Genomic DNA, 25,846 nt, shown 5'->3' with positions numbered 1-25,846 from the left:
ACACTTGCAGCTCTGCTCAAGGTCCAAGGCATTCCCAACAACCGTTCTCAGCTCTCCATCATCTCGCTACCTCGTTTCCCATCACAACCACCAGAGACTCTCTGCTGCAGCCAGTGAAACTGTTCACCAATTCCTACACGTGATTGGCTTATGATCGCCACCTTCGCCCATTCAGGGAAACAATTGCTGAGTTCCATACGTTATACATAGCATTACTCTAGGTACATTCAGCCTGTCTGATACTGGACACACATTGAAGCATTCAGGATCTTTTCAATCAGTCAATGACTAGCTTCACAAGGTGGTTGTAACGACTAGATAAGACAACACACAAAGCCCTTAGCACAGAGCCTGTGTACAGACTAAGTGCTTGATTAATGGTAGTTGTGTGATCGCTGTTATGCTGGAATCCCCGTGTCCCCAGTCTCGCGTTCTCACTCTGTTGCCTGCATATCCCTGGCATCCAGTAAGGAAGCCACAGCCAATAAATGAGCTTTGCTGAGCTTCATTTTCTCTCGTTTGCATTTGGAGTATAGAGGTATATCAAATATGCATTTTCCAATTGCACCCACACCCTCCCCCTGGCCATAATTAAGAATCCCTACCATAGAGAAGTATGGTATCATCATGGAACCTCAAAGCTAGTAGGGAAGGCAGGACTCACGCATGAGGAGTTGAATAACTTTCCTGCCACCTCAAGTCTTTCCTTCTCTTCTTATAGAAATCCATGCTCACTCCATCCAAACCGTGCCTAAAAGCTTTCTTTTGCCCTCCATTCCTCACAGACCCCAACCATGACATTACTCATTCTTGCCCCAGAATGAGTCCAGACATTCATGAGCTGCATCTCCCTATAACTGTTCGAGGGTATTGCTCCCTGTTCCGTGGTGCATTTGTTCTTATAAGTACTACAGGGGGTGGTGGTTGAAGGCTCTATTTTCTGAGCCTAGCATCCAGTATAGGATGGATGCCCAATACAGGAATTTTCACAAGAAGTTTACGGGGCAGCTGACCCATGATTGATTACTGAAGATATAATTATCCAGGTCATGAGGAATCCACGAAAACTTTACTTTCACCAATAGTTTTAATTTTCTTCCCTGCCTGCACCTGACCCTCACCCCAACTTCTAATCAAAGGTGTTAACAAGGACAATAATACCCTAATTGGGGTGTCCTTTCCAGGCTACTTTCTGGTAATGAACAAGGGGACTGGCCAAGTTGAAGAGAAAAAGAAGCCAGGCCCTTGAACTAAGGACATGAATTTTAGGATGACGACATAACTATCTTCTGTTGCGTTAGCTTAGTTCTCATGCCTGCATATCCCTGAGACAGACACCCCATTCCTGCTCAGAAGTCCCAGGCATCGGTAAGCAGGTCCCTACCATCTTCTTCTTGGTAAATTCCATCACCATCTGGTCTGCCAGCTTCTCCTGAGCCAGCAGCTCTGCTTTCTGCCTCTGGTTTTCGTCATTGATGCGTTTGATCTCAGCCTGCATCTGCAGCTTTTGCTGGTGTCTTCGTTCCAAGTCCTGCCACCGAAGGGAGAGAGCATCAGAGTAGAAGGGGAAAGATCAAAAGATACTGGCCTCTTGGGACGGAGAGACACAGATGGAGGCAGGGAGAGAGATGCACACTCTGAAGTCTAACTCCAGTTACTGCCCTTGATTAAAGCTGTTCTTTCAAGGGTCATCAATGACCTCTTCCAGCCAAATGGCCCTTTGCAGTCTTCATTCACCTTGACTTTGCGGCAGCCCCTGACACTGTGGATCTCTATGGACTCTCAGGAAGTGGAGGCTCTTAAAATTCTACTCAGTGTCTCCCCCATGTCAGGCAAAATCCTATCCTTTGTTCATTATGCTTTCCTCCTGCCTTCAATTTCCTTCCCCTATTCAAACCCAAACTTTTGGTCTCTGTTCAATAGTGATGATTAAAATAGATAAAACAGAGTATTTGGGAGGGAGGGAGACGCAAGAGGGAAGAGATATGGGAACATATGTATATGTATAACTGATTCACTTTGTTATGGGGCAGAAACTAACACACCATTGTAAAGCAATTATACCCCAATAAAGACGTTAAAAAAAAAATAGAGTATTGCACTAATTGAGTACTTTTTATTCATAAGACACTTTATATAACCTACCTCTAGCACCTAAATGTACCCCCAAAACCCTGAAAGGTAGTCCTTGTTATCTTTCTTGTACAGGTGGAAAAACTGAGGCTCAGAGTTTAAGTGACTTGCCCAGGGCCGTACAGCTAATGAACTCCAGAGCCAGAATTTTGGAACCTGGTCTGTCCAAACTAAAGTTCCAATCTTCTCTGGAGCTCTTACTTGATTGCCCCAAGTTTTCATTCTCTCTGCATTTCTGAATTCCCTTTGCACTTAAGATGGTGCCACACCTCCTCGGACTTAATCATACGTTGCCGTGAGGATCCCATTCGCTTCCTGTGTGTTCCTTCTGTCCCAGCCAGAGGACAGGGACCATGTGTAACACTTCTTCTCTTTCCCAATACTGAGAGGGAAACAGCAAATACTCAATAATGAGGCAGGGAAGAGGGGGCCAAGGTGAGTGGCAAGTGAGATAGAGAAAAAAACTCAGCGAGAAAAACAATGAGTGATGGACATCAGAGTCCCAGTCGCCCTGAGTGACAAGATCCCTTCTAAGGAATGAGCCTGAGCCTTTGAAAGCACCCAGTGATCAGACCACTTTAAGCACACCCTCAGGTCCCAATGTGGAGGGGCACTGGGACCTTGGGCAGTGGCCTCCCTACCGTCTCGAACTTGGACTCCTTGCTTCAAACTCTCCTACCCATCCACTCACCCCACCTCCCACACTGCTTCCCGCTCCTTCCATTTCTTCAAAGACTAACCGCTACCTGGCCTCCCAGTTCCTCCTCAGCCCAGCTTCTGCCCTGACGCATCCCAGGCAACACTGCTGACCCTCCCCCAGCTTGGCTCACTGCCCAGTTCAGGGCTCTTTCCTCCAGGAAGCCTCCTGAACCAGACCAGCACAGTGCTGTGTGCCTCCCCCCAGGTCCACGTGGTGCCTGAGTCACGGCCGCCAGCATCCCCTCACCCACCAAGCACCTGCCTCCTTGCTCACGCCACAGTTCCCCTCCTGACACTCCAACTCCCACACTCTTTTTTCCCCTTTTTCCTTTCTTCCTTTCCTTCCTACCTTCTCCCCATCAGTTTTACACGTGCCATTGGTACCCCAGGCAGTATTTAATCCCACTGACCCTCAAAGCTAGAAAAGCTGCTGACTTCTGATCTATGACATACATATAATCATATATTTACTTACTTCTTTGCCTATTTATTTACTTTTTGGTTTGTTGTTTTTGTGGGTTCATTTCATTTCCAAGAAACCAAAGGACTTCCCCCGTTTCTCATCTTTGAAGCCATCGTGAAGCAACCCCAGAAAACTCCCTTCATTCTCTCCATCTTGCTAGCAAGGTGGGGAAAGCTGCCCTTGCATCACCGGGAGATGATGCAGTTCTAGGCTGGGGAGGCAGAGGTTTCTACCTCTGCCCAATGATACTTCCTGGAGACTTAGGGAGTGCCTAGAAGGACGGGAAAAGGACAATGACCTAACACCGGAGTAATTGTGTTGACTCAGTGACACCTGGAACTTTCTCAATGAACCCACCAATGCCCATTCCCCACAGTCAATTTGGATTTTCCACTTCCCTGCGTATCTATCCCAGACCTGTCCTTCCTGTCCCTTTCCCTCTCTCTCCTGAGCCAGGAGCTTGGCCAGGTCTTGTCTGTCTTCATGGCCCTGTTGCTCCCCTTCTCATGCAGTTCACAAGGCTGCCTGCCCCTCATCTTCCCTGACCATCTGGTTATCAGCCTCCCAGCCCTCACACAGACCCTCATACGGCAAGTGCTTGAGAAGCCCTCATAATTATAAGGTCCCCCATGAGATCCTTCAGGGCCCCCTGTCGCTCCTCACCATCAAATTCACTGGGAGATGACAATTCAATCACCCATAAACATGGGGAAGGAGGAGAACAATAAAAGAATATGTGTTCCACAAGTTAAATGGTACCATGAGGAAACAATCAGACAAATCAGAATGTGGGACATTCTTCAAGTCAAATGTCCTGGATGCTTCAAGGTATCAGTGCTATGAAAATGAATGAATGAATGAATGAGTGAGGGAACTCTTCTAGATCAAAATAGACTTAAAAGACTTAGTGAATGCAATGTGTGAACCTTGATTGAATCCTGGTTTGGACGAAAGAAAATATATTTTTGTAACAACTGAGTAAATTTGAGTGTAGAGTAAATATGAAATGATATTATAGAATCATTGGATTCTAATTTTGTTGATAATGGTGTTGTTGACTTGTAAGCAAATGTCTTTCTTCAGAGATACAGGCTGAAGCATTCAGCAGCAAAGTGTCAAGACGTTGGCAACTTACTTTCAAACAGTTTAACAATATCAAAATACGTATATACATCTAAAAGAGACAAGCAACTCAGGCAGATTAACAACCACTAAATCTAGGTGAAGCATTGATGGGTGTGGTACAGTTCTTTCAACTTGTCTGTGTGTATAAAATTTTTTTTAAGTGAAAAATTGAGGGGAAAAAAGAATAAATGCCCCAAATGCTTGCCATGTACCTCACTATGCCAGGGGCCTTTGTATACTGCAACAGATCAGATGAAGCCAATAGAAGAAGATTTGTTTACATCTTCCTGGTCTGAACAGATGTGTCATCATTACTTTTGCAACGATATGCTTACTAATTTTATTGAGGCTAACAGGAACAAAGGGTTTGACTCCTCAACACAATTAATGACACTGGGATGCAATGTACTTTGGATGAGGCAACAGCAGCGAGTCTAGAACTAAGACACTGCTATTGTTCACCTACAAAGTCTATAATATCCCTAGGTAATTGAGGGAAGACAATAAAACATCCCTATGTTTATTTGTGCAAAGCATGTAGCCATATCTTTCCTTCATGTGTCCATTCACACGGATATGTCAGTCCTGGACCCCAAGTCCCAGTAAGGCAGGGACGGTATCCAAATCACTGCTCCTCCCCCAGCATGACTCCACAGCCAAACAAATGTTTCATAAGGCAATAAAAAGTTGATGGTGACGATGATGTGAAATGAGCGTGTGCCTGACGGCACGTCAGCCCACACACTCAAACCCCAGTGTTGGAGGGCTTTTTTGCTGTTGCCGGTGGAACTTGGCATTATCTGTGCAGCCCTGTTACCCTTAGATCCTCCTCTTGGAGCTGCTCCATATACGCCCGTATCTGCTCCTTATCCTGTTGCTGCTGCTCGGCAAGCAGCGATCGCTCCTCCTGCTTCTTTTCCATCTGTTCCACAATGTGCCGTCTTCCTCTGGGAAGAAACAGTGCCACGGTGTCTTAGAAACCAAGGGTCTGTGTCTCTCTGTTCTAACCTCCACCCAAATAACCCCCAAGATGGGAGGCATCGTAGGAACAATGTGACAAGTGCCCCCTAAACATGGCTATGCTTCACGAACCCAGACCAAAGTCCTTCCCCAGAGGGTCCTGGCAGGTTGGTCCTCTCCCTTCTGAACTCCTGGCTCTGGGGCTCACCGTTCTGCTTTTTTTTTTTTTTTTTTTTAATTTCATGCAGTCCACTTTATTGATTTTTTTCTTTCATAGATTGTACTTTTCTCTTGTTGCAGAACACGGGCTCTAGGCACGCGGGCTTCAGTAGTTGTGGCTCACGGGCTTAGTTGCTCTGCGGCATGTGGGATCTTTCCGGACCAGGGCTCGAACCCGTGTCCCCTGCATTGGCAGGAGGATTCTTAACCACTGCGCCACCAGGGAATTCCAAGAGCTCTATCTGAATGTCAATCTCGTACTCCTTCCCGTAGAAGGAGTGTGTCTTCTCCCACTCTCCCAGCCTTCCTGCCCTCTTTCTGCCCCAGTCCGGGAAGATCCCACATGCCGCAGAGCAGCTGGGCCCGTGAGCCATGGCCGCTGAGCCTGCGCGTCCGGAGCCTGTGCTCCGCAACGGGAGAGGCCACAACAGTGAGAGGCCCGCGTACCGCAAATAAATAAATAAATAAATAAATAAATAAATAAATAAATAAATAAATAAATAAAGATAGAGCTCTTGAATGACTCCAGATGAAATACACTAGAGCAATGAGTAAAAGAGTTACGTGGAAGCGGGTTTAGACTCAACATAAGGACCAGGTCAAATCATTAGAGCTGCTGATAAGGCAGGGATTTTCCTTTCATTGGAACTGTTTATGCAAAAAATGAAGAGCCACTTGGCCATGAAATAAACTTTTATTGGGAGCCTGCTATAGTGAGCCAGGTACCTACTAGAAGTACAAAGATGAATGGTACATGAGAACAGAATACAGATGGGGAGAAAGAACTGCCACTCAGTGTGGTGCAATGACTATTTTTTTTACAAGGACTATTTATAGAGGTAATTCTTCAATTATATAGTTGGCGTTCTAAATCCAGGATACTATGATTCTATAATTTACCTGCGTTGGGACTTGTCCTTTCCTGCAGAATGAAGGGGACTGAATTTATTCATTCTAACATGTATTAAGCACCTACTACAGTCCAAGCACTCTGGTAGGCCCAGAAGCTACAGAAATGAATAAGACAGGGACCCTGTCCTCAGTGAGCATACAGCCTGGTGAGGGTCAGGGGGCCACAGTGCAAGGAGGGGTGCGCCAGAGTATAAAGAGGGTGTGGCGGGACCCAGAGAAGGGAGCCCTAAAGCCTGCCAGGTGAAGTGAGGGAGGTTTCTCAGGGGAGGAGACGGCAAAGCTACATACTAAAAGAAGAGAGCGCGTTTTTCGGGGGGGAAAGGAAAGAGAAGGGTATTCAAAGGAGAGGGAACAACAAAAGTCATGAGCTTTTGTCAAGACCTGGCATGTTGGGGGAAATGAAGGAAAGCCTCATAGAATGGATGGCAGGAAATGGTGCAAAATGAGGCTGAATTGGGGCCAGATTATGAAGCACCTGTTGTGATCTTGGAAATAAGTTTTAAGAAGTTCTGTGGTTCTCTGAATCACTCCATAAAGGTTTTGAGATAATAACAGAGGAGGATAATGACCATTTCTCATGTCTTCCCCCTTTGCAAGGCTATATGGACCTAAAGACATATGGAAATGACTAAGAGGGGAAGGTGCCAAAGCCATCTCTTTACCGGATGCTCTCTTCCCGCCTCTTTCTGTGCAGCTCCTCCTGCCTCTGAACGGATTTCTGCCGCTCCACCTCCATCATCTGATCCAACCGCTTCTCCTCTGCATCCAGCTCTTTTTGGATCAGCTGCTTCTCCAGAATCTGGGCATCCCGGATGGCGTGGCACTTAGCGTTGAGGATGATCTGGGGAGGGGAAATAAAGCTGTGGTACTAGGCCTGGGAGTAAGGATGCGGGGGAATGCATCACGGGGATAGGGAAGTGGGAGCAGGGAGAAATGGGAGCAGAATCCTATTGAGTGTGCTCACAAGCCCAGAAAAGCAATAGTGTCGGGGCTTCCCTGGTGGCGCAGTGGTTGAGAGTCTGCCTGCCGATGCGGGGGACACGGGTTCGTGCCCCGGTCCGGGAGGATCCCACATGCCGCGGAGCAGCTGGGCCCGTGAGCCATGGCCGCTGAGCCTGAGCGTCCGGAGCCTGTGCTCCGCAACGGGAAAGGCCACGACAGTGAGAGGCCCGCGTACCGCAAAACAAACAAACAAACAAACAAAAAAAACAATAATGTCTTTCAGGGTATTGGATCTTAGTGTTTGGGGGGTCATGGATCACGCTTTGGGAATATAATGAAAGCTATGGGCTTTCTCCTCCATAAAATTCATTTGCATCTGTACACACAAAATTTCCATAAAACTTTAGAAGTTCATGGTCCCCCCTTAGAGACCCATGAACCCCAAGTGAAGACCCGCTGCTCTGCACTTCGGGGAAACAAACATTCTTGCAGAGGCCAAGCCACTAGATTTTTAAACTAGAAGAGCCCAACATGACACATAACGGAATGAAAAACCATGAGCCATCAATAAGAACTATGGAGTAAAAGCTTTGGAAAATAAAAGGAAGTAGAGAAGATTTACCTGAGAGACAGAAACTGTAGATGAAGGGGCTGGGGAGTCAGCATTTTTCATTTGGCCAGGAAGTGAACCACACGCAATTGAGTTACACAATAGAATTCCCAATGAGCCTCTGGTCTTTATGCTCTCAGCTAAGGGAAGCACTTTGAACACGACAAAAAGAATCCAATTGCCTGGGACCACCATATGTGGCCAGAATTGAACTAGCCGGATAAAGATACAAGTAACATCCTCACATGCATTTATCGACCCACAGTTCACAAAGCCTCTCCCATATATTAACATATTTAATCCTGCCAATAATTCTGCTAAGTAGTTTCACCACCCTCATTTTACAACTGAAGTGAGGCTCAGGGAGGGCAAGTGACTTGCCGAAGGTCACACAGCAGGCACGTGGCAAGTGCAGCTCTCCACCCCGTTCCCCTGCCAAGGCCAGACCCTGACCTTTCACCCCTGCACCCTGTCTCCAGCTGGAGCCCATGCTGTCAGGTGTGTGAATAAGAGATAAGAGGAGGGAGGACTTCCCTGGCGGTCCAGTGGTTAAGACTCTGTGCTTCCACTGCAGGGGGCATGGATTTGATCCCTGGTCAGGGAACTAAGATCTCGCAAGCTGTGTGGCACGGCCAAAGGGGAAAAAAAAAAAAAAGGAAGCTTGATAGAACTTCCCTGGTGGGGCGCGGTGGTTAAGAATCTACCTGCCAATGCAGGGGACACGGGTTCGAGCCCTGATCCGGGAAGATCCCACATGCCGTGGAGCAACTAAGCCCATGCACCACAACTACTGAGCCTGCGCTCTAGAGCCCGTGAGCCACAACTGCTGAAGCCTGGGCGGCTAGAGCCCGTGCTCTGCAACAAGAGGAGACACTGCAATGAGAAGCCCACGCACCACAACTAGAGAAAAGCCTGCACACAGCAATGAAGACCCAATGCAGCCAAAAATAAATTAAATTAAAAAAACAAAAAGAGAGAGAGAAAGAGAGATAGGAGGAGGGAGGGAGAAGGGAGAGCTCACCTTGCTCACGTCCTTCAGCTCCTCCTCCTGCTCCATCCGCAGCTGCCTGGCTCTCTGAAGGAGGTTCTGGGCCCTGTCCTTGGCCACCTCCTCCAGATTGTTGAGCTTCTTGCTGGTCCTCCAAACCATTTCCTTCTGTTTCATGATCTTCTTGCGTGTGGTCACTGCGTCCTATGGGAGCCACGTCGGGATTAGTGGGGGGTTACTGCCTGTGCTGTGTGCCCTGGGCACTAGCCCGGCTGCCACGGTTGACCCCAGATGAGTTTCGCCTCACCCCACCGCACTGTCGGAGCCCAGGGGTTTCTCAGCCTGGCTTCCTCACCTTTCCCGCCGCCCTGCGGTTCCTCCCCACACCCACTCTTAATTCTACAACACGTCCTCTTTAGCACGTTCACGCCCCATTTCAGGGTCCCATAACTAGAGCTCCCAGTCTTGTGGGAAGCCGGCCTCTCCCCAGCCCTTCTCTTCAACCCCCCTCTGCATAGATGGGGGACGGGGGTAGCTACCACAATGGCTTCCTTCTCCTCCTTGAAGGCCTGCTCCCTGGCCTTGAGTTCTTCTCTAGTCAGCACGTGGGATGCCCATTTGATCCGCTCAAACTCCTCAGGGCTCATGATAAGGGACTCCCCGGAGGGGTCCTTGGTGGGGATGCTGACACAAGGATTGAACAAAATTAGGGAGGGGAGGGGAGGGAAGGGCAAGCTCTCAGCACCACACTGCAGGCTGCTCGGCTCTCTTCCCTGCCCCTCATCACTGCCCACCCGCCTGCAGGGACTCGGGCAAGGGCAGGAGAGACAGCCAACTGCGCAACGGGTCCACTGGGGAAAAGCGGTCCCAGGCAAGGGTGGAGTAGCGTCACGGGCTAAAGAAGGGACAGTTTAAGGACTTTTGCTAAAAAGTCCGGTTCATATGCTACCTTCTCTGCGTCGCCGTGTATGACCCTCCCCCATGTATACATACATAGACCACCTCCTTCCCTCTGCTCTCCCTGCCAGTGTTGTGGGCAACTTCTGTTTCCCTTGCTGGCTCACAAGCTCCTCCAGGATACGGACTCTGTCTTAACCCCACAGGCAGCCCAGCGTCTGGCACAGTGCTGGGCACAGACTGAGGACTCATAATAAAGTTGTTGAATTGAACTTTTAAAATAGATGATTCCTCAAGGATGACATACAGAGAGCAAGGGGATGCCAGACAAGGATGAAGTGGATGCCAGTGAGAAACAAAAGCATCCCTGTGCATCCAGCCCAGAGAGAAGCTTTGAAACCTAAATATTAATTAAACTCTCTGATCAACAATAGTCAGAGACATGTCTATAGACCTTTCTAGCTGCCCAGCACATTCAACAAACCAATAGATAATTATAAAGATTACAAACAAATGACACACATTAAAGATGGAGCAGAGGGGTGGGGATAAAGATGCTTCTGGGTGAGGCGATTTAACAGGTACATGGCTAGGAGGCAGGAAGTTAAACTTCCTCCAATAAAACTGGTGCGGGGGGGCTTCCCTGGTGGCGCAGTGGTTGAGAGTCCGCCTGCCGATGCAGGGGACATGGGTTCGTGCCCCGGTCCGGGAAGATCCCACATGCCGGGAGCGGCTGGGCCCGTGAGCCATGGCCGCTGAGCCTGTGTGTCCGGAGCCTGTGCTCCGCAACGGGAGAGGCCACAAGAGTGGGAGGCCCACGTACTGCAAAAAAAAAAAAAACTGGTGCAGGGGAGGTGTCCAGGAGGTGGACGAATGAGCGAGTGGACTTGAGGCTTAGCCAAGATCTTGTGGTTCACTGGGTGGCGTGGCCCCAAACATCTGGGATGTGGAATAACAAAAAATGATCTAAATCTCAGACAGCATCTCACGCTGCTCTCAGCAGCCCTGACAAGTCACCTCCAACGTGTTTTTTAGGAATGGACCAGTCCAAGAAGGAGACATTTCTTGGGCCCCAGGAGTACCTGTAGGGTTGCTACCACATCTGGCATTTCATGCCAGAGCTGACCAGACAGTGCTCCTGGAGCTGTGTCCCAGCGAGCCTCCCCAGCTTGTGACACAGGCTGCATTTTCTGGGAATTCAAGTTTTTAGTGAGTGGAGCCAGAGTAGGAAGAATGGTTTGGAGAATGAAGCACTAGCACAAGAGCTAAACCACTGAGTGACGGTGTTGGCTCATTTCACATGGCTGAGCTGGGCCTAAACCCTACAGGAGGGGCCCAAGCAAGGGGGCTGCTCCAGTCAGGAAGCCATGCTGAGCTAATCCCAAAGGAACCCAAGAGCCCTTGGGAATTTCCTCTTCTGGCCTCAGAGCCTGGCAAGAAGCCAAGGGGCTAATTAGGCATCTGGTCAGTTTCCCTTTGCTTCCTATTCTTGATGCAGCCAAAAGGAAGTGACTCATCTGGACATTTCCCTTTACCAATGGGAAAGTGCTCTAATGGGGGCTCAGAGAGGACCCCTAAGCACCTCCCCTCTACCAGCCCCATAGGACCCAAGGCAGCCAGAAGAAAGGGAAGAGAAAGAAGCTGGGAATCAAGGGCAATGGCAGTAATAGATACAAGGTGGGGAGAAACAAAAGAAACCAAAATGGAGAAAAAAGGAGAACCAAGAAACGAAAGGGGGGAAATGAATAGGAAAGTGGTGGGGTCCGCAATGACAGAATGAGACCAGGTGGGTTTCCCCATCTCTACGCAGAGGTCCTCAGCGGAAAGGCTCTGTGCGCTAGGTACTCACATGAGCTCCCGGACCATGTCCCGGGTGATGAGCTGGACGGTCTCTGGCTTGTGGTCCAAGCCCAGGGCAGTGAGATTTTTCCGAATGGCATGCTTATCTCGGAGCAGCACGATGGGGCCGTCGCTCTGGGTCAGAGGCTGTGGTGTCAGGAAGGACAGCTTAAAAGCTGGTCACCACACTTCCTGCTGGTCAGCCCTAACTTCAAGTGCAGCCTTCCCCTCTCCTGGGGCTTCTACCCCATCCAGCGGCAGAGGAGGCCGGCTGGGGCCTAGACTGCAGGACCACCAAGAGTAGCCAGGGCACTGAGAGCAGCAGGGTACTCTGCCCTTGAACATGGCCAGATGTGCTCTGTACCGACCAACTCTCCTGAGAGCAAGCCTTCTTTATACCTTGTACAGATACTCCCAGAGGGATGGGGGCGCGGGGGGAGGGTTGCTAGCATACGTCCATTCCTAACCTAAAACCATCAGGAATGAAAATTTGGGGTCTCTAGGTTCTCCTCCCTCTGTGGTTTACGAAAGAAAAAATAATTAGCTCTCCTGACCACACTGTGGGTTTGAAGCATACAATTTGTTACAGGCTCATCTAATCTATGATATTTGTTATTTTTAATCCTTTCTAATGATTCATTTACTATCATCCCCCAAAAAAGCCATATGGAGGAATTTAGAAATAGCTAAATGGCCCTGGTGGAGACCTGCCCTTAAATCTAATGGGATGAGGGAGTCAGTGAATCAGATTTCAGCAAGGCAAATACAAATTAGATATATGAGGTTTTTTAAAAAATGCTCTGACCATGAAGGAGTAACATAGTAAGAAAATGAAATCACTTTTCAGGAAATTTTGAACACAGGAGAGAATTTCATTTGTCATGAATGCAGTATCTGTGGTCCTGAGTAGAGGCAGGGGCATGGCTTCGGTGGAGGTCCTTCCTGTCTGGAGAATCCCGCTTTGCACACCCGTCCCTGGAGTGCTGCTGCCATCTGGTGCCCATCTCTGCTTCCAAGTGGCACAACTCAGTCAGGCCACAGGCCACTTCTGCCCCCAATTGCCGGGCTGGGAGACTTCCTGGACTCTCACCCAGCAAAAAGGCCAAAGAACAGGCCAGGAATAGGCATTTCTTTGCCTGCACACTCTTGCAAGTCAGCAAGACTAAGCTTGGAGAACTCGGCCATTTCCAAATCTATCTTCAGTTTAACTAGAAGACTCCCCATGGACTCAAAACAAATAAACGACACGTCTGTGAGTGAAACTGCATTGCTTTGATTCTTTCCCTTGTCAATAGGAAACTGCTGCAGAGTGGGCATCTTCTAAATGGATAAAGATGCCCATCTGGAACACTCTGGAAAGTTCTTTCTTGTCCGCAGTGAGGGGAGTGAGGGGCAGGGGTAGACGTCAACTCTCGTCTCCCCAGTGTGCCTGCAGCCAGAGCTATTCACACTAGTATTCACACCACCACTGGTATCTTTCTTCTTTTTCGCTTTTCTCTGCCTCTTTTTCTATTTTTCTTCCAGTTTTCTTGAGACATAGTTGACATACAGCCCTGTATAAGTGTACAGCATATTGACCTGATTTACATCCATCATGAAGTGATTATCACCATAAGTTTAGGGAACACCCATCGTCTCATATACATGCAAAATTAAAGAAATAGAGAAAACCGTTTTCCTTGTGTTGAGAGCTCTTAGCATTTACTCTAACAACTAGATAACATACAGGCAGCGTCCCTCTCCTCTCTCAATCTCTCACCACCCTTCTCTCCATGTCTCATCCTCTTTCTCTCCTTGCCTCTCTTCCTTCTTACCGTCTGAACATCACGTGTACCAAGGTTATTCCAAGTTACACTCTGGCTCTCCTTCTCAAGTCGTCAGCCTCTTAGATGGGATGACATTTGCAAACAAACACCTGCCTGTTTCCCAAAGCAAAATAACTGTATTTTCTTTTTTTTTTTTTTTTTTGCGGTACGCGGGCCTCTCACTGTTGTGGCCTCTCCCGTTGTGGAGCACAGGCTCCGGACGTGCAGGCTCAGCGGCCATGGCTCACGGGCCCAGCTGCTCCACGGCATGTGGGATCCTCCCAGACCGGGGCACGAACCCTTGTCCCCTGCATCAGCAGGCGGACCCCCAACCGCTGTGCCACCAGGGAAGCCCAAAGTAACTGTTTTAGCTGAGCAACCGGGAAAGAAGGCTGATTCTGTGTTTTTTCACTCTGATGCTGTTCTCCGATGGAGGGGTAATTATGTTGGTCTGTATCTGCAAGCTTGGGCCAGTGGCCCTCAAACATTTCCATCACAGGGCGCTCACTGAGCAAAGAGCGAATATTGAGTGCTCTGCAGCTGAGACTCCCTTCAACGTTATAACAGATTTTTAAATGCTGTGAAGACCTAAGGATTTCATGGTGGAGGAAGCCAGGTGCCCTGTTTGCTTGGGCTCCACTAGGCTTCCGAGCTCGTGCACTCGAGCCTCAGAACCCCTCCCGGTCTTCAGTCTGAGAATTACCTGGGAGGGGGTGGCCTGCCCAGAGCTAGCTTTGTCCTGAGCAATGCTAGTTTGGGTCACTGCCTCCAAGTGGCCGCTCCCTGGAGGGGCTGGGTGAGGGTTACCTTGATAGCTCCGAAGAGGCTCTCATCCACCTCGGAGTTCAGGGCTTTGGTCCGATAGCAAGGCCTATTCCTTAACCTGTTGGAAGTGGTAGAGGAGGAGCTCAGGATGCCGGCTGTGCTTAACGGCTGCAGGGAGAGGCAGAGAGTTGGGGTCATCAGTACTGAGTGCCATCTGGACCCCGGGCAAGGTAGACACTTCGCCAGCCCGTGCTGGGGGGATGTTGGATGGGCATGTGGGAAAGCCCCTGGGTAAGCCCTGAAATGTAGGGGACACCCCACAGGAGCAGAGGCGGGCACACCAGCTCAGTGAGGACTCCTGAGGCTCCCCAGCTAAAGACGGCCAAGACGCCGTGCGGCAGGGAAGGAAGGAGAAAGGACACAGGACGGCAGGAGGATGACCTCAGTGTCAGCTCGGTTCTAGTTTTCCACAAGCACAGTCTTGTGAGGCCACGTGGGCTTTCCTGCCCAGATATGTGCAGTGTCCTCTTCACCTCCAAACTCCTCAGCCCGAGTGCCAAACCTCCTTCATAACTGACACTACTATTTGCCCTCCTTCACGTCCCCACCATCTCACAAGGTTGTGGTGGGGACCTGAGGGCACGCAGGATGGAGAAGCACTTCGCCCACTGCTGGCGGGCGGTTGGTGCCTGATACACTTCAGTTTTGTAACAGCTGCCAGCTACAGTTAGGCAGACCGGTTCAGAGCATCCACCGTGATGCTCTTTCACTCCCAGGACCCCTTTAATGTGCATTAGTCAGCTTTTAAGCGTCCAGTACTTTCTAGATTGGGGGAGTTCCCCATCTAATGAGGTGAGAGTGACAAGGATCATCCGTGAATGTAGAAGCTGAAAACACCAGATGTTTGTCTTCCAAGCCTGGGCAAAGGACCCCTTTGCCCCAAGCCTGACAATAAATAGGGAACTAGTGATGCAAGAAGGAGAACATGGAAACCCCTTCTGACAGAGGCAGCCACACCCCGTGTCTGGGGCAATGCTGATAAGGGTACCAGTGGCAACTGCCCACAGTAAAGCTGCCGGTGCTGGAGGTGCAACAGTGCATCGAGGGTCTTTGCCAGACCATTTCGGGATTGTGATTTAGGCCTGGGTTCCGGCCGCAGTGCCTCCTTTGTTCTCATTTTCCAAGCCTACTTGCCCAGCGTTGGTGTGAAGTCTGTGCGCGCTCCAAAATCCTCTCCATACATTCCCTTCTCCTTAAATTCAAGTTCTGGCTCTGTTGCTTATAACCAAGAACCTGACTGATACAACCTCCTTTCCCCAAAGTCAGTCCAGCTTCAGCTCACACCCAAGAGGAGAAGTCTATCTCCAGGAGGCAGTTTCTGTGAGGACCGCAGGACAACTCCAGGCTTCATCTAAAGCTGATTCACATCTCGCTCTGGAGGAGCCCACATCTCCCGCAGTTCTCTGATCTGGGACACCTAGGGGGAATGGACTGGGCACGTCAGGTCTACCAAGCCTGGGAATGAGCAGCTGTCAACAGGACACGGTGGACAGGGAGACGCATTCCAGGTCACTAAACACTGGACAGTGTGCTTTGAAAGTTCTCTCTGATCTGCCATGACCACACAGACACCCTCCCACCCCGGCAGCACCTGTTCCACCTGAATCAGGTTTTCACACTAAATCGGGCGATTATTCTCCAGCTGGCTCTGTTCCACACAACGGGCACTGCTGTGTGCACCCTTTCCCTCCCAGCCTGGCACAGCCAGCAGGAGGCTTACAGAGGGCGCCTCCCTTTACAGCCTTGGTCAGCCCCCGTATAGGAGAGCAGAGAAACTCGGCTTTATTAAAAGGTAAATACGGCAGCCCCAAGGATGCCTAATAACAGACTCTGAAGGGTTATTATATGGTAACTGGGGAGCAACAGCTCCCCTTTCCACCAAAAATAGAATAAGAGGAGATGAATAGAAACCACTATAGGTGGGATTGAGGCAAAGCATTGGGAATAAGCAGAAAAGATGGAGGGCAATGGAACATGAGAGATGGCGTGAATTCTGTAGACAACTAAGGGGAGAGGTGCCTGGCATGTAGTAGGAGCTCGATATGTATTTGAGGAAGAATGAATAAATGAAGCCAGACAAGACGACCTCTTGGGGGCTGCAGGCCAGATTGAGACGGAAGCCTTTCCCGAGTATGCCACCACTCCACATTTTCCATATCACGGATGTGCTCTGCACTGTGGAAAATAATGTATGAGAAAGGGCTTCGGAGCACAGATGGAAAGCATTATTGTTGTTTTGCATTTTTTTTCCTGCTTCTTTTCAAGGGCTCCTACAAGCTTTTCCCTTGGCCTTGGGTGTCCACCAGACTATAGGTTCCTCCAGGGCTGGGACTGCATCGCTTCTCTCCTATGCTCTTGATACCCAGATCAAAAGGAAGTCGCACAAGAGATACTCGACTGCCTGAGCCTCGAAGTCAGAACATAGGAAGGAAAACAGATAATGACCACAGTAAAGCGGCCACTGGGCAGAGCAGAAGGAAGCCTGGAGCTCTGGGGTTGGGTGGCTGAAAAACCTTATTGGGGAAATGCTGACTTTGAAGCCACAAGCCTTACACCAGGGTTAGAATAACCAGTTTTGCCAAAAGCAACAAGAAGGATTAAGGAGGTCACTGTGTAAAAGTACTAGAAAAAAATGAAGAACCAAGCAGAAATGGAAAGTTAGATCCCTCTGGGCTAGAGGCAATAGGCAAGAGGTTCTTTCAGGAGGTGAAGGGCTGGTTTTATTTCTTGCATGACCAAATAAATATCCCCAAGAAGCTGAGCCATACCTAGAGAGAAGCCGGCTAGTCTTCCCTGGTGGAAGGCAGCTTTATTTTATTATTATTTTTTTAAATTTATTTTTGGCTGCACTGGGTCTTCACTGCTGCACGCAGGCTTTCTCTAGTTGTGGCGAGCAGGGGCTACTCTTTCTTGCGGTGTGCGGGCTTCTCATTGCAATGGCTTCTCTTGCTGCAGAGCACGGGCTCTAGGCACGCGGGCTTCAGTAGTTGTGGCACACGGGCTCAGTAGTTGTGGCTCGCGGCTCTAGAGCACAGGCTTAGTAGTTGCGGCACACGGGCTTAGTTGCTCCACGGCATGTGGGATCTTCCCAGATCGGGGCTCAAACCCGTGTCTCCTGCATTGGCAGGCGGATTCTCAACCACTGCACCACCAAGGAATTCCCAAGGCAGCTCTTGAAGGTAAGGAAAGACCGCTGAGGAGACAAGGATGATCGGCAAAGACGAGGACTGGGACAGAAAAAGATGCCAGCTCTGCCTTGATATTTTCCTTTTGGTGACCTAGCTGACTCCCTGTCTCTTCAAATACCATTCCATCCCAGGTTTACAAGAATTCAGCCATTGCTGGGGGCTCTGGGAGAGACTGATGCAGAAAGATTAACTGGTCATTCAGAAGATGATTTTCACTCCGTTATAGATACAGGATGATCTCCCTAACACATTAAGTTTATATATATGTTCTAGTCCCTGCTTTCAATTCTTTTTTTTATTTAATATTTATTTATTGGTTGCGTTGGGTCTTAGTTGCCACATGTGGGATCTTTCCTTGTGGCACGCGGGCTCACTATTGTGGCACACGAGCTTAGTTGCCCCACGGCATGTGGGATCTTAGTTCCCCAACCAGGGATTGAACCGGCAACCCCTGCATTGCAAAACCGATTCTTAACCACTGGACCACCAGGGAAGTCCCCATATTAAGTGTTAAAGAAAGCAGATTATAAGAAACATGGAAGTACAGCAGTAAAAATGTTCATGTGAAGGGTATTCATCCAGAATGTGTTACTAAAAGAAAGTTCACAAGAATGTTTAACAGTAATTTCATGTGAGTATTAGCATCTTAAGGTGTTTCTTGTATTGAATAATGTTCTGCACTGAGTAGGTAACTCTCTTTATGACTGGGGCAGGGGGAGGGGGGAACTATTTTTATTTGACTACAAAACAAAGCAGTGGACCTGGTGCCCTGACTCTGAACACAGAGAGTGCAGCCCTTAAAAAGCTGCAGTGCCGGGCTTCCCTGGTGGCGCAGTGTTTGAGAGTCCGCCTGCCGATGCAGGGGACACGGGTTCGTGCCCCGGTCCGAGAAGATCCCACATGCCGCGGAGTGGCTGGGCTCGTGAGCCATGGCCGCTGGGCCTGCGCGTCTGGAGCCTGTGCTCCGCAACGGGAGAGGCCGCAACAGTGAGAGGCCCGCGTATAGCAAAAAAAAAAAAAAAAAAAAAGCTGCAGTGCCAGATGTCCCGAGATCCAGGATGTTCAGCTCAAATCCAACAAGACAGATCTTGAACAGGGCTGGAACAGGGCAGTGTGGAATTTCCATGACGTAACTGTAACACCTGTCAACTGAACAAAGACAAAGGCTTGTCCTTTCCTGGATGTCCTCTCCACCTGGGACCTAGTGTCTCTTTTGCATATAGGTTCACCGCAGGCTGGCAAATTCAGGCTTTGAGCTCTTAGCCTGATTCTTCCTGCTTTCTGTAGACTTTGGTTACTAAGAAGGTGGGGATGCCCATGAACCAGGTACCTTACCTTCCACTGAGTGATACATTCAGGTCACCTCTTTCCTCAAATAAGACTGGGTTGGCCATCTGTGGAGTACCATTTGAAGATGACATGCTACTCAGTACTGAGGCCCTGTCCCTCCTTCTGGGGAATGTTATTCATTGTTTTTGTAAGAATCCTGGAGGTCTGCCTCATTGTGACCCTCCCCGCAACTATCACCTCTCCCCACTCCTCCAAACACTCTCAAAAGCTAGTAAGTAGCACCATACACACACACACACACACACACACACACACACACACACACACACACACACACACACACACACACACACTCTTGGTCTCACAGAAGGGCAGAGATCATTAACTTGACCCATTGCTTCTCAAAGGTGCTCATATGCCCAGTCCTGTCCAAGGGACTTCAGAAGGGCTCAGTCAACAGACCAAAACCCCTCCTTGAGTGGCCCTTGGGTGGGGAGTCCCTGATTTGCATGAGCCAAAGCCCACAAGTCTAGCCCAGGTGCAACTCACTGATGAATTTGGACTTGGAAATATGACATTTTTGAAACAGGAGAAAAAGAGAACTAACATTTACTGTGTGCCCTTAGATGCCAAGTGTGACGCTAGGCCCTCAGAGACACACACACAGCACTGGGCCTGTAAATCACTCAGGAAAGCTGGAGATAAACATGCATCGTAAAATGCATAAATGCTCTTTGTGGGAGATTTGTTTCTTTTATAATTAACAAGGCTCTTCTTGAAATCCTGACTTGGGGACCCTGAATTTGAACCACTGAGTCCCAGAAAAGCAGTGTGACCTCTGAACATGAAGTGTGTCCACAGGTACATCAGAGACTCCTTTGCCACCAGGTGTTCACCCAGAAATTCTAAGGTTATTTCCAGTAACCCAAGGCTCCAACACCTATCCTCTGCCCCTCTCACTTATTCCTCAGGGACCACACCCTCCTCATGGGATCCCAGACATCATCTTCATACCTCCTCCCAGGCCTGCTGCCCTTTCAACCCTCATGACCCTTGTTCTCTCCATCCTGGGGAACCCCAGGCCTGCTAGACAGTCCCAATCCCTCTCCAGGGACTTTCAAATCTGGTACCCTCTGCATTCATTCATTCATTCATTCATTTGCAAATGTTTGTTGAGTACCTATGAGTGACCCAGAGCCCCAGTAACAAGACAAGGACTTGTAGGCTCAGGACATTAGGTGACTTACACATTGTCACCCTGCTGGTCAGAGGCAGAACGCGTACCATAACCTGTTATCTGGCCTCCTCACCAATGGTTTTCCCACATCACATCCCACAATCCCCAGCCCATGGAGGCCCCAGACCGATGGGAGGGGGAAGAAGGTTGGGACAGCCCTTCTCCCCACCTCCTCTGCTCAGCACCAGATCACATTTCCAATCGCTATCGACCCCACCCCTAATTTCTCTTTTGGACCCCCCTCAGGACTTCCCTTGCCTCTTCCAGGGGTGTCATCCCCGCTCCTGGGCCTTCCTGACCCCAGACCCAACTTCTGTCAGTCTCCCAGATGCCCACTTTCCCAGATTAGAACCCCAACCCAATTGAGGACACATGAGGCCCCCATCCGAGGTTCTCCTCCACACCCGGGACCTCACCATCTCAGCCGCACTCTCTAACTCCGCTCCTCCACCGCCTCCGCCACCTACTGCACCACCGACGCTTGGTGTTGACGCGTTACCGTAGTAACCAAGAGCCCGCGTTCTCCGGCCCGGGCCCCGCCCCCTCCCGGCCCCGGCCCCGGCCCCGCCCCTCCGCTCTGATCCGCTCCGGCTGGTAGACGCGGCGCGCTGTGGCTTTAGAAACACGAACCCCACCCTCTGACCGTTCCCGCCGGCGCTCGAGCGGGAGCTTTGGCTCTGAAAGACTGTCCCGCCCTGGCGCGCCCCGCTCTTCACTTAGCTTTGGCTGAACTCTTGGGTCAGGACCCAAATCGTCAAGGTCCTAGCATTGGCCCAGGGGGTCTGACTTGCTGGCAGCCACTCCAGGAGCCAGGCCCAGGGTCACGGTTTTTCCCCTACACCCCATCTAGGTTACCATGGTAACCGTTGCCCCAGTGCTTGTGAGGGGCCAAGCCAAACGCTGATGAGAATTTAGTCTGCAGAGAAGCAATCAGGATCAGACGAAACAAGTTTCACAGCAGCAGAGAGTCTGGTTAGACCAAAGAAAGAACTTCCAGCCGTGAGGATGTGTATGTAGTTTCAGGAGCATTTCCTTAAACTGTGGGCCTCAGACCTCCAGCTCTGAATCGCCTGGGAGAGTTTATTAAAAATGAAATGTAGACCCTACTAGAGTATCTGAATCGAAATCTATGGACCTGGCTTTAGGGAACCTGCCTTTTAATGCTTCCCAGTTTGTATGTACTGTTCTGGAAAGCCTTTTAGGAGTTTTATGATTTTCCCAATTTGGTTTGGCACCTATACCTCCCAACCTGCAGGGACAAAATTGGACTTACCCCACAGCTGCGCCTGCTCCGGGCCTCACAAAGCCTTCCCACAAGACCGAGTCCTGTTGTTTTTTTCTCCAGTGCTGATAAACTGAACTCTTAGACCAAAAAGAAGTGGTGACTTCGGTTCTGAGCTACTTTCCCACGCCCAAACCTCTCTCCACAGCCCACCTTTCTGGGGCTCACTCCAACCTGACTTTTGTGTTGTAAAGCCAGTCACTGCCTCCTCGGACATACTCAGGGCTGAAGGATGGGCTGCAGAGCTGGGGTGGTTGAGGGCTGTTTACAAGCTCCAGGGGAGTGGGGGAAGGGAGACCAGGTCACCTCCAGTTGTTTTTAAAAGGGCTTAACTCCGGCAAGCTTCACATTCCTTCCCTGGATTTTCCAGCCTTATCTCCTTTGGGATCCTCAGAAGGACAAGTTAGGGGGTGGGGCGGGCAGAAAGTGTTGGAGGTGGGATCGGAGGGAGGGAGAAGCCAGGGTAGCTACCATACAGGTGCTGGGACGATCCTCCCGGCTTGAGAGTGAGGGAAGGGCTTTTCTGTTCCGGGCACCGTTCTTTCCCCAGCCTCTTCGTAGCAACCCAGAGAGGAGGGAAGATGAAGTAACCAGTCCCCTGTGGATTGGATGCTTCCCCTATGTTTTCCACCCAGTTCTCACAGCCACATCTCTATGGGGTAGTTATTATCCCCATCACCAAAGAAAAAACTGAGACCAAGAGAGAGAACTGTCCAAACTCAAAAGTTAGTGTTCTTTTCTCAACTCAGGCTGCTTCTCTGAAGGAAAGGTGTGAGGTTGAGGCAGAAAGGAGGGGGATGACCAAATGCAGAGTGAGGGAATTGCTTCCCAGGCTTTTGTTCGAATTTACCTCAAAGCTATCAGTGCTTAAACTTCAGGTCTCCCATTTGCCTGAGCCCCTTGAGAAAGTAAGTTGAGGGAATTCCCTGGTGGTCCAGTGGTTAGGACTCCGCGCTTCTATTACACAGGGCACAGGTTTGATTCCTGGTCAGGGAACTAAAATCCTGCATGCTGCGCGGCACGGCCAAAAAAAAAGTAAGCTGAATTAAGCATACATTTTACATTTACATACATTTAATGAAACAGGTTTGTGTGGTTCTCCACCACTTACACAGATAGTTAAGTTACTGCCAGCTGTCCAGGTGGAGGAACGGCTGCCTGGAACACTCCTTCCACCAAGCCACTATGCCACCTCACCTGATGTCAGGACAGGAGGGACTGGCCATAATCTCCATGGGAATATGTGCTACGCTGCTCACGCCAAGAGTATTTGCAAAGTGGAGGAAAAACAAGGTTTGAAATGAACAAAGCCAGAAGTCCCTCTGTGAAAAGATTCTAAGCCTCTGTTATGTAAAACTGTAAGTGAGTATTCTGTTCTTATCAAGACCTGGTCAAACTGAAGTTCTCTCTGGCCTGGAAGAGACCCAGTGATGCAACATATGTAATTATAAACACAATATGCATCTCATCAGAGAAAAAAAAGCTGCCTTCAAAGGACCTAAACTCATTGACTACTTCTGTTTTTCCAACAGTGATAGGTTTTCTTTTCGACTTCTAGATAATTTTAAACACACATGCTTACTTGGATTTTTCTAGGTATAATGAGATGGTCTTTCCATTTGAAAACTCTTCAAGCCTTGTGTATTCGTTTTCTACCACTGCTGCAGCAACTTACCACAAACTTAGTGGTTTAAAACAACATAAAGTTATTATCTTACAATTCTGGAGTTCAACAAGGGTCTTACTGGGTAAAAACCAGGTGTCGGCAGGGTTGCATTCCTTGCTAAGGCTCTAGGCTGAATCCTTTATCTAGAGTTTCTAGAGGCCACTCATGTTCCTTGGTTTATGACCCCCTTCCTCCATCTTTAAAGCCAGTAACATTGTGGGATTTCCCTGGTGGTCCAGTGGTTAAGACTCCACTCTCCCAATGCAGGGGGCCTGAGTTACATCCTGATCAGGGATATAGATCTCCCATGCTGCAACGAAGATCCCGCTCGCAGCAACGAAGATCCCACATGCCGCAACTAAAACCCGGTGCAGCTAAATAAATAAATTAATTTAAAAATTAAAAAAAAAAAGCCAGTAACACTGCATCTCTCTGAGCACTCCACCCTAGTCGCATCTCGTTCTGGGAAAGGTTCCCTGAGTTTTAGACTTGTGATTAGGTTGGGTCCACCTGGATAATCCAAGGTAATCCCCCCATCTCAGGGTCCCTAATCTAACCATATCTGCAGAGTCCCTTTTGCCTGTAGGTAAATATTCACAGTTCTGGGAATTAAGAGGTGGACATTCGCAGGAGGGGAGGTGGTGCACTGTTCTGCCTCCCACACCTTGCTACATAACAGTGATATTTTAATGATCTATAATATATTCTCAAAAAGTTGAAACAACTTACATATGCCTTTCTAAACTGCTTTCTGGAAAGTGTCTTTAAAAATTAAATAATACAGGGCTTCTCTGGTGGCACAATGGTAGAGAGTCCGCCTGCCGATGCAGGGGACGCGGGTTCGTGCCCCGGTCCGGGAAGATCCCACATGCTGCGGAGCGGCTAGGCCTGTGAATCATGGCCGCTGAGCCTGTGCGTCCGGAGCCTGTGCTCCGCAACGGGAGAGGCCACAACAGTGAGAGGCCTGCATACAGAAAAAAAAAAAAAAAAAAAATTTAAATAATACAGACTTCCCTGGTGGCGCAGTGGTTAAGAATCCACCTGCCAATGCAGGGGACACGGGTTTGAGCCCTGGTCCAGGAAGATCCCACATGCTGCAGAGCAACTAAGCCTGTGCGCCACAACTACTGAGCCCGTGAGCCACAACTACTGAAGCCTGAGCACCTAGAGCCCACAAGCCACAACTACGGAAGCCCGCACACATAGAGCCCGTGCTCTGCAACAAGAGAAGACACCGCAATGAGAAGCCCGCGCTCTGCAACGAAGAGTAGACCCCGCTCGCCACAACCAGAGAAAACTTGCATGCAGCAACAAAGACCCAACGCAGCCAGAAAGAAAGAAAGAGTACATTTTCTTCTTTTGTCAACTTTACAAGTATGTATTAAAGGATGGAAAATTTACTGAAAAATTAATGGGTTTATTCCACACAGCAAAGGAAACCATCAACAAAAGGAAAAGGCAACCTACCAAATGGGAGAAAATATTTGCAAATCATATATCTGATAAGGGTAAATATTCAAAGTGTGTAAAGAACTCATACAACTCAACAGCCAAAAAAAAATTGAAAAATGGGTAGAGGATCTGAATAGAGATTTTTCCAGAGAAGACATACATACAGCCAACAGGTACATGAAAAGATGCTCAATGTCACTAATCATCAGGAAAATGCAAATCAAAACCACAATGAGCTATCACCTCATAACTGTTAGAATGGCTATTATCAAAAAGGCAGGAAATAGCAAGTGTTAGCGAGGATGTGGAGAGAGGGGAATCCCTGTGCACTGTTGGTAGGAATGTAAACTGGTGCAGTCTTTGTGGAAAACAGTATGAAGGTTCCTCAAAAAAATTAAAAATAGAACTACCATATGATCCAGCAATTTCACTTCTGGGTATTTATTCAAAAGAAACAAAAACACTACTCAAAAAGATATATGCACCCCATATTCACTGCAGCAATAGCCAAGACATGGAAGGAATCTAAATGTCCATCAATGGATAAAGGAAATGTGGCGTATATATACAGTGGAATATTATTTAGTCATGAAAAAGACTGAAATCTTTCTATTTGCAACAATATGGATGGCTCTTGAGGGCATTATGCTAAGTAAAATAAGCCAAATAGAGAAAGAGAAATACTGTGTGGTATCACTTATATGTGAAATCTAAAAAAAGACACATAGGTTCAGAGAACAGACTGGTGATTGCCAGAGGCAGGGCAGGGGGTCAAAAAGTACAAACTTCTAGTTATAAAATAAATAAGTCCCGGGACTTCCAGGGCAGTCCGGTGGTTAAGACTCCATGCTTCCACTGCAGGGGGTGCAGGTTCAATCCCTCGATGGGGAACTAAGATGCCATATGCCATGCAGCATGGCCAAAATATTAAAAAAATAAATTAATTAAATTAAATTTAAAAGTCCTGGGGATATAATGTACAGCATGGTAACTGTAGTTAGTAATATTGTATATTTGAAAGTTGCTAAGAGAGTAGATCTTAAAAGTTTTCATCATAAGAAAAAAATGTGTGGTGATAAATTATTGTGGTGATCATTTCACAATATATACAAATATTGAATCATTGTATTGTACACCTGAAACTAATACAATGTTATATGTCAATTATATTTCAATAAAAGATATTAATGGGTTTATGAAACACAAATAATAAAAATGAACCATGAATCAGTAGAAATCGTTTTGAAATTGAGAAGCAAATTGAAACAAAAATTTTCAGATTACCAGAAAAGGTAATTCAATAAGAGGAATAGA

The 25,846-nt window shown here is 48.5% G+C and overlaps 1 protein-coding gene across 5 annotated transcripts in view; it reads right to left on the bottom strand.

The window, feature by feature from the left end:
- Positions 1 to 21,508, bottom strand: part of CFAP45 (cilia and flagella associated protein 45) — a 29,150-nt gene extending 7,642 nt beyond the window's left edge. The window contains exons 1-8 of one of the 5 annotated variants that reach the window (XM_060135435.1): positions 20,549 to 20,591; positions 14,400 to 14,525; positions 11,798 to 11,934; positions 9,591 to 9,735; positions 9,085 to 9,255; positions 7,174 to 7,352; positions 5,238 to 5,367; positions 1,385 to 1,531 (exon numbers count right to left, since the gene is read on the bottom strand). In XM_060135435.1, the coding sequence (XP_059991418.1) occupies positions 1,385 to 1,531; positions 5,238 to 5,367; positions 7,174 to 7,352; positions 9,085 to 9,255; positions 9,591 to 9,735; positions 11,798 to 11,934; positions 14,400 to 14,525; positions 20,549 to 20,551 (1,038 nt within the window). In that variant the 5' untranslated portion in view covers positions 20,552 to 20,591. Of the gene's footprint in view, positions 1 to 1,384; positions 1,532 to 5,237; positions 5,368 to 7,173; positions 7,353 to 9,084; positions 9,256 to 9,590; positions 9,736 to 11,797; positions 11,935 to 14,399; positions 14,526 to 20,548; positions 20,622 to 21,405 lie in introns of those variants that run through there. The other 4 variants (XM_060135425.1, XM_060135464.1, XM_060135445.1 and 1 more) reach the window with 4 other exon arrangements.
- Between the last annotated feature and the right edge of the window lie 4,338 nt (positions 21,509 to 25,846).

This window comes from Lagenorhynchus albirostris, chromosome 2, assembly GCF_949774975.1.
Source record: "Lagenorhynchus albirostris chromosome 2, mLagAlb1.1, whole genome shotgun sequence".
In the NCBI taxonomy this organism is placed as follows: Eukaryota; Metazoa; Chordata; class Mammalia; order Artiodactyla; family Delphinidae; genus Lagenorhynchus; species Lagenorhynchus albirostris.
Note: the sequence above shows the minus strand (reverse complement) of the source record. Positions and strands in the feature narration are given on the sequence as shown.